General features: G+C 38.0%; 3 protein-coding genes across 3 annotated transcripts; 1 reads left to right on the top strand and 2 right to left on the bottom strand.

The window, feature by feature from the left end:
• The first annotated feature begins 2,728 nt into the window (after positions 1-2,728).
• On the top strand, positions 2,729-3,357 carry LOC131302126 (uncharacterized). Its single transcript, XM_058328757.1, has one exon. It carries the CDS (start codon positions 2,798-2,800, stop codon positions 3,062-3,064), a length of 267 nt encoding a protein of 88 aa, XP_058184740.1. The 5' UTR covers positions 2,729-2,797; the 3' UTR covers positions 3,065-3,357.
• Positions 3,358-4,658: 1,301 nt separating this feature from the next.
• On the bottom strand, positions 4,659-10,690 carry LOC131302124 (uncharacterized). The gene is made up of 5 exons (XM_058328756.1): positions 10,204-10,690; positions 7,415-7,581; positions 6,500-6,799; positions 6,074-6,337; positions 4,659-5,243 (listed from the first exon to the last, which is right to left on the bottom strand). Exons 1-5 carry the CDS (start codon positions 10,604-10,606, stop codon positions 4,866-4,868), a joined length of 1,512 nt encoding a protein of 503 aa, XP_058184739.1. The 5' UTR covers positions 10,607-10,690; the 3' UTR covers positions 4,659-4,865.
• Positions 10,691-12,036: 1,346 nt separating this feature from the next.
• On the bottom strand, positions 12,037-13,245 carry LOC131299730 (uncharacterized). Its single transcript, XM_058325311.1, has 2 exons — positions 12,842-13,245; positions 12,037-12,775 (listed from the first exon to the last, which is right to left on the bottom strand). The coding sequence occupies exons 1-2, from the start codon at positions 13,243-13,245 to the stop codon at positions 12,037-12,039; spliced, it is 1,143 nt and encodes a 380-aa protein (XP_058181294.1).
• Positions 13,246-15,052: the final 1,807 nt, after the last annotated feature.

Here is a 15,052-nt window from a genome sequence, read left to right as displayed (position 1 = left end):
CCAATTTTTACTCATTTAACCCCCCTTTAAAATTCATTTTTGCCCCAACCCATATATAAGGGTTTTGTACTTGGGAAAAAAAGGAGTCAAAATAGAATTTCCACCCACAAAAATCCCCAAAACGTGAATAGCATTTCATTCGTTCTTGCTCTTTGAAGAAAAAAACTAGGTTTCTCCGTTTCTGGAGACCGGAGAGATCTCTACGTCTTCGCGTCAACTTTTATTCATCGTCTAAACAGGTACTAGTCTTCTTCTTCATACATGATTCAAATTTTCGACCCCACTTATCGAAAATCCTGGCTCCAACCCTGGTTCCTAGACTTGCTTATCAACAAAATATCCAGCCATAAAGTAGGACGGTAGAGTGCTCAAATGTGAAAGTATACTGATCCAACAATGCGTTGTGTTCCTGGACTTGCTTATCAACAAAATATCCAGCCATAAAGTAGGACGATAGAGTGCTCAAATGTGAAAGTATACTAATCCAACAGCGTATACAACAATTTGCCACAAGTTAAAGTGTCACAATACGATTGACAATTGAAAAAAAAAAAATTGTGATTGCCAACTACGTAATGTCGCACCAACATGTTGTACACAATTTTGTGTTACTCTCTTGTTCTATCTAGATATCTTTCTTGTTTGTGCGAATTATCAAGGAAAAAATGTTAATTCCAATCGCCAAGGGCAGTTCAATATTTCTATTCAACTGAAAGGGTATTTCTGGTAGAAGAACATCACGATGCTTATCCCTCCCCCAGGAGGTTCGACGGGAATGTTTGATAGGAGGTTTGGAAGGGAGGATTGGACTAATAATAATCCTATGGGCCCCTAATATGAATAAATTCATTTCCTCATTAACGATCTCATATCATTGCCAATCTCAATCCTAATTTTACCTCATTACGAATCTCCCAAAACGAAATTTGTTATCAAACACGCCCTTAGAATGTTCCAAACAATAACCCTACACCCACTCAACCTCCACTTGCCGCCACTTCCGCTGCTATCAGGCTCTCCCCAACCTTCTACAAACCCAGTCAAAGGGAGAGAAATCCATTTACACTCGTACTCCTTCGGGCCGAGAGTGACTGCAGCATTTTAGCTCAACGGTAATAAAAATATATTAATAAAAAGTTTGGTACTCTATACAAAACACTATATACAATTAATAAAGACATTTATTATGATCCAAAACTTTTGGGCCTAGTTTATTTTGTTTTGTTGAGCTACATGATCTATTTTCTTACAAATTTAAATTGATTTTCGTTTACTCTAGCGCTGAATGATTGATCTAGACAATACTAATTAAAATCAAATTATATGTATAAATATGTAAAATATTAGTGCATTTTTTTTAAAACATTACGGCCCCGTTCCACTATGGTTATTATTTTTTAAGTACTTACTTCACACTTTATGAGATGGATTTTTCTCTCACAATACATCACTTTTAATTCAAAAAGTAAGTACTTATTTTTCAAATAATTACTTTATTTTCCTAAGCGGAACGGGGCTTATACACATGAAAAATAGCGCATTTCAAGATCCAAACAGAGTCAAAAGGGACAAAAAAAAATAGGACATTTAGTATAATTTGAGGAAGTGGTGAAATGGTGATAAAAGCATTCCGACGTACCAAAAAAAAAAAAAAGCATTCCACTTTTGAGGGTATACTTTTAGGCTCCGTTTGTTTCGATGTAAAATGTTTTACAATGTAAAATATTTTTCATGTAAAATATTTTTTTAGAAAACAAACTTCTAACTTATATTTTTCGGTGTTTGGTTGGTACTTAAAAATATTTTTAGAAATCAACAAAATAGTGTAGAGAGAGTGGGGAGGGGCCTTAAACGATAGAGAGATTTGAGAATATTGGAGTTGAACGCGGGTCAGGACTGACGATCGAGAAAACTGAGCAACGATAATTGCAATAGAAGGCAGCGGGTTTCTTTCGAAAAATAACTTACGGAAGATTTAAGAGTAAGTCATTTTCATCCAATTAATGGAAAATATTTTACATGTAAAATGTTTTTCTCATTTCTTACACAATCAAACACTGAAAAATAGGTAAATTATTTTACCGAAAAATATTTTACGCCCAAACAAACGGAGCCTTAGTGTTCCGGTTTACCCTTTTAAAAACTAAGTTCTTATTTGTAATTTTCAAACTTAAAAATAATAGACTTATTGAAATTAAAAAATATGCAATATTAATCTTGTTTGAGATCTATCAAACCCTGCAAAAAAAAATTTGAAAATTATTTTTGTAAACCTATTATTTTAAATTTTTTAAGCTTCAAAATAGGTCCATATTTTTTAAGTATTTATTTTGGAATGTGGAACGGGTTAAGAATAATGAGAAAAATCTTTTTAACGCAGGGTTTCGTGAACAATTGTTTACAAAAGATGAATCGCAACCGTCTTAAGAGTATTTCGGACGGTTTCGGACGGTCCAGATGTAACTCTTCTACACAAAAAAATTTATTTAAATCCAGACCGTCTAAAGCCGAAATATACTGTCGAGATCATGTTGCTCCGTAAATATGCCAACCTCAAGAATAATTTGGTGTGAATAGAGAAGCACTTGATTCTTTTCTTTACACGGTTCTAAAAAGTCGTCTCAAACGAGAAAACGGGCAGTGACCCTTTCCTTCATTCTTACTACTTCATCCATCCATCACCCTTCACATACACACACACACACGTATATAAATACAAGTTCACACAATTGAAAAATAACTACCCACGCAAAACAGAGGCAAAGGGCGTTGTGTGTACAAGGTGGGAATCCTCGATATGAAACAGAGGCAAGAAATGGAAAACAACAAAAACCACCATAACAACAACGACGAGGAAGAACACAACCCGTATCTGGGTGTAGCCATCCACAGCCAAGTGAGAAAGATCAGGCAGGAAATGGAGAAGATCAAGCAGCCTTCGTTGGATCAGCCCGAGATCAGACCCGTCCTTCGCGAGATCACCGGCCACCGCCAGAAGCTGCAGCAGCGGTCGCGCTCGCCTCTGGGATTGGCTGAGAGACCCATCTTAGTAGGCAACTCGTAGATATCAATCATCAGGAACAGTTAAGAGGCTGTGTTTGGATCGTGTATTTCTTTTGCTTCTGTTATGGTTTTCGCTTCAGTTGGTAGATCTCTGCAAAAGTTCGTGATCCAAACAGAGTCTGAATATGAGATGGATTTTCAGTGCCATGGAATCCATTTAGGATTATATAAGTAGGAATTTTCTGTTTTCTTTGTGTTTTTACTACCTTTGGGTTTCTTTATCTTTACCTTGTACATATTTTGGTGTAGGATTTTTGGTAATTTTTGTTTGCTGTCTTCTCGGTTTTGATGGATTCTGTCTCAGCAACCTCTGTTTCATGAACTCAAATCTTGAATTCCACGTGTACTTCTGTTCCGTTCCGGTGCAATTCTGTAATACCAAAATTGCATAGGAACAGAGGTACATGCAGAATTGGGTAAAAGGAATCTAAGGTATTGTTTCCCACAAAAGGCTCTTTTACAAATAGCTGTTGAAATTGCACAGAAACAAAAGTACATGTAGAATTGGGTACAGGGGATCTGAGTTGTTTCATCACTTCCAATTTTGCGAGGGAGGGGATTTTAGAGCTTTCTTCTATCCATTTTTAGTTTCTTTTAAAAAAATTGTTTTTGATGAGAGATAGATATCATTGGTACATGTTTAACCTTAGAGAATCAGCAATCTTTTCGTTTCTGTGCTCCCCTGATAAAGGTGTAATACCTTTACGTCGACTTTTAAATACCTTAAAAGATACTACTCCTTTATGTCTTTTTTAATACCTATAATAAAGCTAATAAATATTACTCTAAAGTTAATACAAAAATCTTTCGTAATCCCCACAAAATCATTCATCTGGAGTAGTCAATGTCCTCATGTGAAAAATCTTAGTATCATCCTATTAGCCGAGCCGAGCATATCAAACGTCATTTGACCACAATCCCATAAAGATTTGGTCTTCATGGTGCTGGACCAATAGTTTCCTTTTGCTTATGTGCCTTGTGTGCTCACAGATGCACAAATGTTGTGGGGACCCCCAACGTATGAAACTTCTACAATCGAACTTCCTGTCAGACAATAAGAGCTTTCGATCTGTTGTAGTGTCGAAACTTAAAACTTATTTCGTTGGTCGTTTGTTAGGGGAAGATTCAGAAGAAAATTAAAGAAATCATAGCAGATATTCAGTTTTACATACTCTTTTAATTTCCCCGCAATATCGTATGTCTGGTAAACGGGACACGGGGTAAGGGCGTATGTAAGGGCGTAGGACATGTTCGACACTCGTGTGCGATTTAAACATTGTTCCTCTACCCTTCTATGATATTTGAAGAAGAAAAAACTCCACATCAACTAGAGAATGAACATTTTAAGCTGTTGACATGAATGACGTACAAAAGTTTTAGTTTTTCTTCTTCCGCGCGATTTCAATTTGTTTTCCAGATTATTTGCAAAATAATAACCAAGAGTACCACATTACTTGGATTCATACACAACAACTTGATATCTAAGTTTAGAAAGGTCTGATGATTTGACATGGACCCTCAACCAATACACACCCCTTTAGTCCAGGAAACCTAGCAAATGTAACTTAAAAAGAAAATACGAAGAACGCCTATCATGAGTATCGGAATATACAACTTAAGAAAAACATCAAGAATTCATACAATTAGAAATGAGAAAACTAATAGAGCGTTGGAAAGTAAGTAATGGCATTGACCCAAAATAATGCAAAAGAGAAAAGCACCATAGATGTCCACAAAAATTGAGGCATCGCAGAGTGATCAAGCGTGTTTTCATAGACTCTCCCATCATGTAAAATGGGAGCTTAACTACGAGAAGTGTCTGATTCCTTTGAAACGAGTGACCTAACTCTCCTTGTTAGATCTCTCATCACATCTACAATCATAGACTTCTTCTGTATTCTGAACTGGACTGCTAATTCTGTTGAACCGGATACGTTCTGCTTCAGTAGGGATTCGTCCTCCATTATTTTTGTCGGGAAACTTCCAAGCGCAATCACACATAAAGCGATAATGGTATTTAAAGCAGCAACTTCAGTTGAAATTCCGAGAGGGGCTTCCACAGACAATGACTTGAGTGCACTCAAATCATGCTTGTGTACTCTTTCCATGTCATTTGAAAGGAGTACTCTTAGGGCTGCCAACAATCGGCCTTCTACTAATTCTGGACCACCTATGCTCACCTTTAGGAAGAAACAAGAGAGAAAAAATGGCGTCAAGTATTGTTGCAATGATGGGGACATTTTTAAGGTTCCAAAGTATTTGAAGATAGTGAGAGATCTGTCAACATTCTGCAGTCATAATCCACAAGCTGCTCACAGATGCCAGAAAACTTTTGATTTGTGGCTAATTCATAGGCTTACAAGTGGACATGTTTGAATGGACGAATTACATGATATGATTTGTTACATATTACATAAGACCTCATTATGACATTTTAACCCAGGTTACATAACTACTGGTGGAGGAAGTACGAATCCATTGAACCACCAATCTCACAAAACAATTACCAATGCCTTGGGGGGATGTGGTATTGGCAATTGCCTCGTTCTCAGCTACGAGGATTACACATCCTTTGGAACTATAAATCCCCTCAATCATAACCCGACTAATCAAAAGGGGAAGGGCATGAACTCATTGGGTCATCAAATGCCGAAAGCCTTATTGTGCAAAGTTCATGAACTCCATGATAAGAACAAAAAGCTGTTTCATACGACACATCATAAGAAGCTAGAGACTTTCAGACGCAAAAATTTGGACACATTCGCCGATGAGATTCTTTTTAAGTCACTGGGCTTTGGTATACGTAAGATTGTCCCAAATTTGAGGTTAAGAAAGTGCAGAGAAGAAAGAAGCTTTCTTTGAGCAATGGCATCTGTGCATGGTGAAGTAGATAATACCCTTAACTCATAAACTGAGACAGGAAAAGTAGATAAACAAATAATATACGCAAATATATTATGAATACAAGTGAGTGCGCGCGTTTAAGATTATCTTTAGGGGAGCAAGAAACCTTGAGAAGAGGAGCTTGTCCATCCAAATTTAGCTGGTACAAAATCTGCTGCTGCCATGGAGCTGGTGAAGAGAAGTTAGGAGATGAAACCCCAGCTGCAGAGCTTGCAGCATCCAGAAGTCCTCCATCATACTTGAGTTCAATACAGTCAAAGGGATTTGATGGTACAACAAAACCATAATCTAAAAGGAAAAGATCGTTATTCAAACAACCATAGTTAAGTATTAACGGTTCATCTTGTTTGATCTGTGTTCCTGCCACAACCTGGTGAGCATAGAGTCGAGAAAACAAAATAATGGGTATGAGAAGTGGAACAGGCAATAAGAACAAACATTAGCATAGGTCCAGAAAAAATACTGGCAAGAATTCCATTATCATCCAATGAATCTTACATATTATTTCTCAGGGAGAGAGAGAGAAACTTGCCTTAACTAGCATCTTTGGGTTCCCCATAACTTTTTCCTGAATAATTTCAGCGTTCGGACTGAAACTGTGATTGCACATATCAATGAGTGGCAGCATCATAGGTATATTGATGCGAGTCCCATCTGGCAGTTCTTTTCCATACAATCGGAAAGCCCGGGATGACACTGCTGACATTGCCCATCCTAGGGATGATGTATCTACATCTTGGCCTCCAAAAGGATGGTCATCTGGTTTTAGATTTTCAAGCGCTTGTTTCACTTCTTTCTCAAATTCAAGAAGAAAGCGGCATCTCTTGTTTACCTGGTGTGAGGAGACTATAAATATCTTCAAATGTACCCACTCAAGGGAATCCAAGAGCGACAGACATTCATGTAGGGCATTGTGAAGGTTTCTACTTGTTTACCAAGACAACTTCAGGGACTTTTTCAGCCCTTTGCATTCATATGGCTGGCTTCCACTTTTCCTTACAGTCAAACTATTCTTCTGTAATACATGGACCCATGTCCAAGGACACAGGGACGCAACACAATAGTAACTACTTTTTATAGGATATAAAATAATGTGCAAAAGGAGCCATAAAGTACTACATCCTTAATTGTAATATGGGAGTTTTATTGTTGATTATGTACTAAACTCGATAAACAGAATATGCTTGCTAGGTGAATAACCAGATACACATGCCAGACACATATCTTATGTCCTTACCGAGTACGGAGCATAATTCATTCATTTAGAAGAGCCTATGTCATTGCAGAATATAATTCCACACTACTTGGATAAGGAATGAGTGATCACCTAAAATACACAAGGGACCTGTCCACCAATAGCTTAAGCTTTTGGGTTGGATTCAAAACGTTTTCCTTTGAATAGTTAGTACTTAGAGAATCTCAGCCTTAAGCTGGGGAATAAAAATACCTGATGAAGAAGAGGAGCATATTGCAAGTTCTTTATGTCCTCCCCAGGAAAGAAAATGGGTACGCTGTAGGTTTCTGGAAGGTTACTGATGTATGGCCACCAGAACGAAGCTGTCTTTGCTCTCTCTTGCAGCAACTTCAAACTAAGTCTCATAGCCCACAGCTCCTCTGCCAAATGCTCCAATAGGCCAGTTTACCTCTCACATTCAAAACACAATCTAGCCTAATTTATGAAAACTAGAGTTACAGACCTATAGAAATAAAATGGAACCTTTACTAATATACAAGAGTCAGGATATCACATAATAGGAATCGAGATGAAAATCTTAGCATGAGAGAGACACAAACTCGGCAGCTAACATCATATTTTAAAGACAACAATCAGTATCAACTATAACACTGCAATAATGTTTCGAACACTTTCACCAGAATAAGGAAAAGCTACAGTATACTCCAATGGCACCTAATACAATATAATTCAGATCACTATCTCCTGCAGCAGAAAAAGAATTCTCATTTTCCCCTATTCTTATTCTGCAACTATGAAGCACGGGTACTTCAGAAATGTCGCCGTACCCGTACCGGGTACGGGTACGGCGCCGGTACGGCAAAAACGTACCGGGTACGGCATGGGTACGGCAAAATTTGATCGGGTACTTTTGATAATTTTGGGTACGGCATGGGTACGGCAAGGGTACGGCATGAGTACGGCATGGGTACGTTTTAGCCCAAAATGATTTTTTTTTCAAAATTTCAGGGATTTTTTTGTAAATAATTATAAAATATGGGCTTATTGTGTAATTTTTTTGTCTTTTATATACACATACACGTTTACTGAGTCACTGAGAGAGGCAGCGGTCTAGGGCTCCAAATCGGAACAAAAGACGTAAGTTCTCTCTCTTTTATATACACATACACGTTTACAGTGAGTCAATGTTTGTAAGTACTGTTGGTATGTAAGGAACAAGGAACTCGTCTAGCTTTGATCTAGGCACGTTGAACTTGATGTATGAACTTCGAACTTTTATCTATCTTACATTTTGTTGGTAAAATGGGTTTATATTTCATTTAAAGCAATAAAAAATAGAAAAAAATTATATATCTATTCGCCGTACCCCCGCCGTACCCGTACCCTACTTTTTTGGGGTTTTGCCGTTTTCCGTACCCGTACCCGTACCGTACCGCGTACCGGTACCCGTGCTCCATAGTTCTGCAATGTCGGAAAGAAAGAGGTTTCTACTTATATTTGATTGCATTCCTGGACCACTCAGTTAGGACAGTTGTCACAGTTCTATCCTCTTGGTGGACACAAATCAAAGATGAGTACCAGTGAGCCTGGGCTTAGACTTGGAGTCGTCATATTAGTTTGAACCTTTGCACAGGAGAAGTGGCTTTGGTTTAATGAATACATGTGATTTTTTTTTTTAATTTAAGTTATTGTCCTACTCTGATAACTACGACAAATTCATTTCCCATCTTTCTAACTTTTGGGACTATTTTCGTGCAGTAATATTCTGTAACATTCCAACACAATTGCTCTTCCCCGCATGCAGGTGCTAACCAAAGGCAATGGCTCCAAGATGCAACCAAAATGCTTATAGTATTTCTTGTCAAGTGTTCCCCAAACAATAAAATAGTTGCATTTGGCCTTAGAGAATGCTCAATGTATGGTACTTATTGTGAGCCTATGATGCATATATGTTTTCTATTCTTGACCGAAGACACAAGTACAACGGGTAGCTTATGGGAACATAATAGCATTACTGATACAAAACTCGTCAAACTTTACAACTAAAAAATGGAGAGGTAAAACACGGAACGGTTAGTTTTAAAATCATAAATTTAGGATAATGGCTAGCAACAGATCAACAGTCACTAACAGAAACCTCTAGCAATCAGAACTATTTTAACACATATAAAAGATCTCACCACATCCCCTTGTTACACTAACAACTTGAGCGTCCAATGGAAATGATCCCAAGTTCTCAATTTCCACAAAACCCACAACATTTGTCACAAGTTCCAAGATTCATGCTCCAAGTAAAATACCCAATTCAAAGAGCCTCAGAAACCAAACAAGAGAACCCTTCTTGCAAAGGCATTCATCAATCAGAATTCAATCTCCTTTACCCTATTGAAATGGCTGGAAATTTTATGTCCAAATCAGACAAACACAAAAAAGAACAAATCTTTAATCCCTTAAAGCCTGATTTTCAATTTTCCGACCCCTACTATTTTACTATTTTTAACCATAGAGCATCCAACTCAAAACTAATTGGCAATGAGGGGAGAGGCTGCCCAGGCTCATATACTAGTTTTTGAGGTGATAATTAACCGACGTGGGATAAATCTCAACACTCGCCCGCACGTGCGACCCCCGACTTGTACGTGGAGAGGTCAACAAAGGATCCGGAATGTACGGAACACAACGAAAAAAAGTGCAACTATGGCACAAACAAAGGGAAAAAGCCTCCGGAAACTAGCTCTGATACCATGTTAAAGCATCCAACTCAAAACCAATGTTCGATGAAGGAAACTCAAAACCAATGTCCGATGAAGGCAACTCAAAACCAATGTTCGATGAAGGGAGAGGCCACCCAGCTCATATACTAGTTTTCAAGGTGATAATTAATCGATGTATGACAAATTCCAACACGTCTCTTCTTCTAACTTACTGAAATATAACACGTAATTGACAATGCACATCATCCTTTATCCAAACTAACTCAAAAACACAATTCACGCCACATATTATGAGGATTCACATGCAAAAAAAGTGAAAGCTCTTACCAGGAACTTGACGAGCCAAATTAGCCAACACAGAATAAGCACCATCACCACCGTCCGTTTCAATGGACCCAAACTGCAACGGCAAGTGATGGGGGAGGGCAATTAGGTCAGACCCTTTTGGGATTTCATCAGAGGCCACCAGCCCAAGACCATATGGGTCGACCTGCGCTATCTTCACGGATTGGTGGACGAAACCCCCTTCTTTTCTGACCCACTTGATTAGGTCAGGTGGGTGTTGCACCAGACGCGCCAGAGAGGAGAGTGATGATGAGGCGGTGGTGGCCGCGGCGCATGTTAGAGGGCGGAAGTGGGTGAGATAGAGAGGTTTTGAGGTTATAGAGTATAAGTCTCTGGTGGCTATTGACGCCATTTTAGGCGAAATTGAGCTTATCATGGTGTTCATTTTAGCAGGCTCTGAGACAAGCAAGGAAGACTGATAAACAGTAAAGAGTTCCTCAAATGAGGAGTTCCTTTTACAAAAGCGATTTTACATTCAATCACTAAAACCAGAAAAAGAGAGGTGTTAGACCATCTCCAATCCGTCCAAAATAGAGGATGGATGTAACACATTGAGGGGAGATTTTGTAATTTATTCCACTTTTTTTTCACTTTTTGTACTTTTTTGGGAGAATTTTTGAGTGACCCACCGTTCTTTTTAGAGTTTGGAGGAATTTTGTACTCCAAATTTACTTTTGGTCCTCCATTTTTAGAGGACCAAATTTACTTTTGGAGGACCAAACTCTTAAAATGACGGTAGATCCCTCAAAGATTCTCCCAAAAAGTACAAAAAGTGAAGAAAAAATGAAATAAATTACAAAATCTCCCCTCAATGTGTCACATCCATCCTCTATTTTGGAGGAATAGAGGTGGATTGGAGATGCTCTAAATCACACACCCCCTCCCCGTGTCAAGGGGTGTCTGACGCGGACCCACCAATTTCCCTATTTACCCCTCTCTTTACCCCCTTATTCCACCTCCACATTTTCTTTCTCACACCTCAGTCTCTCTCTCACTCTTTTTTTTGTTATAAATTTTTAAATGTCAATAACTTTTGTTTCACGTAATTTTTTTAAATAAATTTTATATTTTTGAAATGTACTCGATGAAACCTATCAAACGAGTCTAATATTGATTATGAAATAATGTAAAACAGAAAAATTATATTTCTGTGGTAGTTTAAACTGTCTAAATAAGTTGAAAAATTAGGTGTTTTAAATTTCAATCCGTTTAAATCGGTGGAAAGATTTTAATTTTCTGATCATTTTGGCCATAATTAAATTTTGACTCTAGAGCTCTCATTGAATAGCCCTAAGAGATATTTGATTTTACGAGTTCAAAAATTCATTATGACAATTGAAAGTAAAATGATAAAAAAATTAAGATCTTTCCACCGATTCAACCGGATTGAAAATCGGAACACTAAAATAATTTTAAAATAATAAAAAACAAAAAAGATACAAAGTATAATTATTAGTATTAATTAAATAAAGAAAAAATAACATAAAAAAAGTTTGGATATTTTTAGACCGTTTGTAGTTTTAACCAATGGTCATAATTACATTTTTTTAACCAACGGGCAACTTTGAACCAATGCTTAATTTTTTTAACTTTTTAGACAGAATTTCAAAATATAGTAAAAAAATTAAATGTTTCAAATTTCAATCAGTTTGAACCAGTGAAAATATATATGTTGAAGTAAATTATGTATATTGAATCAACTTAAATTTATTTTATATTTTTCTGAAAAGACAATAATGCAAACCGAAATCAAACTTCATTTAATTACAATTGAGTATATAGAATCAATACATGAACATAAATAAATACACAAATTTAGTCAATATTTCCGCCAAATTGTGGTCGTCGTCCCGGCGAATCTATCTGCATTACTTCGTTCCACAATTGGAGGCGTACTTCATAAGGATGAGCCCATCCGTGTGCTTCATTTGATGCATTTGGGCTCCACCATATGATGATGGGTGGTACAGAATAATAACGGTATAAGAAAATTTGCACGAAGTGATTGTCATTAATACGACCAATAGCTATATGTGTGCGCGTTGCGAATGGAACTGGATGGGAGCTCAACGGCAAGTGAGTGAAACAACTCGAAGCAATCATATCGAATGTATGTAGTACAACGTTGTACGTTGATGCTATGACAAGTCCCAATGATATAAAATCCATCCAATGATCCTCTGGTGCCGATGGCTGAAAGCAATGAAGTCTTCGTAGCACATGGGATACATAATTACGTTCTGGATAAAGCTGATCGTACAGGACCCGATTTTGTTCAATCTCTTGGATAAGGTCATGTCGTACTTGAGCCCATTGATCTTCAGAACCATAAAGTTGCGCAGCTAACGCCCTGAAGCCACAATGACCGTCGGGTCGAACGTCAACACAGTGGGAAATATAACGCTGATACTGCTGAGGAAATTTCTCAACAAGGTGATCTCTCCCATTGCTCCTTCGCGATGTTGGAATACGTGAGGCCCGAGATTCTGATGTGGATACTGTGAAAGAAGGTATGTGACCTCTATTCTGCTCATCTCTGCCTGTAGGTCGACCCCTGTGTTCTGTGTTATATGCTGGGGGTCAAACTGTGCAACGAGATGGATCCGCCATATTGAGAAACCTGTCCATCATAGACTCTCGACTATCGGAATCCATTTCATTTAATCTTTCAATAAGCTGAGCTGTCCTGTCGGATCGTGCTCCCTCGTCAGTATGCCTCTGGGCGTGCATGGACAACTTACTCCAGTGAGGGTGGATAGAGCTTAGCGGAATTGGTCTATCCACAGAACGGTAAAGTGCAATATCGTGAAAACATGGCAATCCGTGTATCCTTTTGATCTTACAAAAGCAAAGGCCGGCTTCGTTATCAGTGCGTTGTGCCTGATTATGGATCAAGTTCATTGCCTGTAATGAAATGCGACCTCTGATTTCACTATAAATGCCTTCATGTAGATGTATGTGTCGTGGAATGTTGAGAGATTTCTGGAACGACCCCTGAATATCCCCGAACTGACTGGTCAACATCTTTTCTATTTTCTGAAAAGATGTTTGTGTTAAATAGGAAAGTTACATAAAGTTTTCTTTAGTGCACGACAGTAAATATACAATGACTATAGGAAAGTTACATTTGGCTTGAATTGCTCCCGAGATGCATAAATTGGTTTATATATGCTGCAACAAATCGCTCTTTGTAAGGACCTAACCATGTATCCCAAAGGTATTGTATGGCATCAGAGTATTGCTCAAACTCTCCGCACATGACATTCCATCTTTGTTGCAAAGACATCGGTGTCGATGAATGAATAAGCAACTGCCATGCTTCGAAAAACTCGTCCCACCTCGTACCAAGCATAGAGCTGCACTTCTTCATCACACATTGGTTTATGTGCCAAATACAAAGGATGTGTTGCACGAAGGGGAAACATATTCCAATGGCACCAAGAAGTGCCAGATCCCTATCTGAAACAATCACCGATGGCAACGCTGCCCCTTTTTCAACCATCCATCTTTTTAAACTATCCAATGCCCATATCAGTCGCTCTTTCGTCTCATTATTCAAATATGCAAACATAAGAGAATAAGTTTTCATTGTGGATGTGATACCCACAACTTCCAAGAGTGGAATCCGATACTCATTACTCTTGTACGTCGCATCAATAATCAACACGAACGAAAAATTGACAGATAGCTCTAGGCTTTTGAGATGAACCCAAAGAATATCTGTAATTTCGTTGGTGTGTTCATTTGTAAGATAGTTGTAAATGTATCTTTTCTCATTTAATTCATTCAAGATGTACCCAGTAGGAGATAGACCCCCCAGTTGCTCTTTCTTATACAGTGCCTTCAAATTGTAAATACTCCTAATTCCTGTACTAATTGACGAGTCTTGTTGTCTCAGGAAATTAAGAATTTCTCGAGGTGCGGTGCTGCTAGACATATTACGAACTAATTGCTGCTGGATTGGGGTCAGCCTTGACGGGTACTCATGTCCCTCAAAACTTTCAGCTGGTTCATGGTTATGAAAACCTTTAACAACCTTCAAACTCCACATGACACCGTCTGGAGGTTGTGGTACACCTCGCAGCTTAAACGGGCAATCACATTTTTTAGTTCCAGTATTCTTTTGCATTGAATGCCCTTCTTGTGGCGGTTTGTACAATCCCCCCTTTCACAAATAAGAATGCACTTCGGCATCTTGTTGCCCTTTATACTAGCAGATTTACTTATGACAATTACAAAATCATTTTTCTTACCAACTCTTCGCGCCCAATCTACCATGACAGCTCTATTTTCAAATATCTATAACAAAAAAAAAAATGAATATGTGTAAGCACAATGTAATATCCCGTATATTAAAAAAATTGATTCTTGCATGTAAGCTTTAGGTGGCAAATAAGTGGGACTCCGAGTCCCTGTAGCAGTGAGAAGGCACAGAAGAATGTGAAGAAGCCAGGCTCAATAATGTTTAAACAGAAGTACCCATTTAATGAAGTTGCCAAACCTGAAAGTGGGAATGATAACGTCTAGAGAACCCACTTCAATTTATTATTTGGGAGGATTTGTTCTTATATAGTACTAGTTTTTTGTATTCAATTTTGTTTGGCTACTAGACAAGTTTTCTGATTGTTTTTCTACGTTTCGCTACTTGTCCATCAGTGCTTGTCTTATCCCTGGATAAGTGGAAACATTTTTGTCAGATTATAGATATCATTTTCAACCTATGAAATGGAACCCTTCTACATTTTACATTTTCAAGTGACTTTTTTTTAATATTTAGGTTCCACGCAGGGGAAATGAATTCAAAGGCCTTTAGTTAAAGGTGTGATTTCAA

Source organism: Rhododendron vialii, chromosome 9a, assembly GCF_030253575.1.
Source record: "Rhododendron vialii isolate Sample 1 chromosome 9a, ASM3025357v1".
Lineage (NCBI taxonomy): Eukaryota > Viridiplantae > Streptophyta > Magnoliopsida > Ericales > Ericaceae > Rhododendron > Rhododendron vialii.
This window is presented reverse-complemented; position numbering and strand designations above follow the sequence as displayed.

What these genes read in the sequence shown, in the direction of transcription:
- LOC131302126 (XM_058328757.1), top strand. Translation starts at nt 2,798, where the DNA reads ATGAAACAGAGGCAAGAAATGGAAAACAACAAAAACCACCATAACAAC.
- LOC131302124 (XM_058328756.1), bottom strand. Translation starts at nt 10,606, where the DNA reads ATGAACACCATGATAAGCTCAATTTCGCCTAAAATGGCGTCAATAGCC. An exon ending in ATGCTCCTCTTCTTCATCAG is followed by an intron (nt 6,800 to 7,414) that starts GTATTTTTATTC and finishes TCCTCACACCAG; the next exon opens with GTAAACAAGAGATGCCGCTT. An exon ending in ACCCAAAGATGCTAGTTAAG is followed by an intron (nt 6,338 to 6,499) that starts GCAAGTTTCTCT and finishes TATGCTCACCAG; the next exon opens with GTTGTGGCAGGAACACAGAT.
- LOC131299730 (XM_058325311.1), bottom strand. Translation starts at nt 13,245, where the DNA reads ATGTTGACCAGTCAGTTCGGGGATATTCAGGGGTCGTTCCAGAAATCT. An exon ending in CGAGAGTCTATGATGGACAG is followed by an intron (nt 12,776 to 12,841) that starts GTTTCTCAATAT and finishes CACAGAACACAG; the next exon opens with GGGTCGACCTACAGGCAGAG.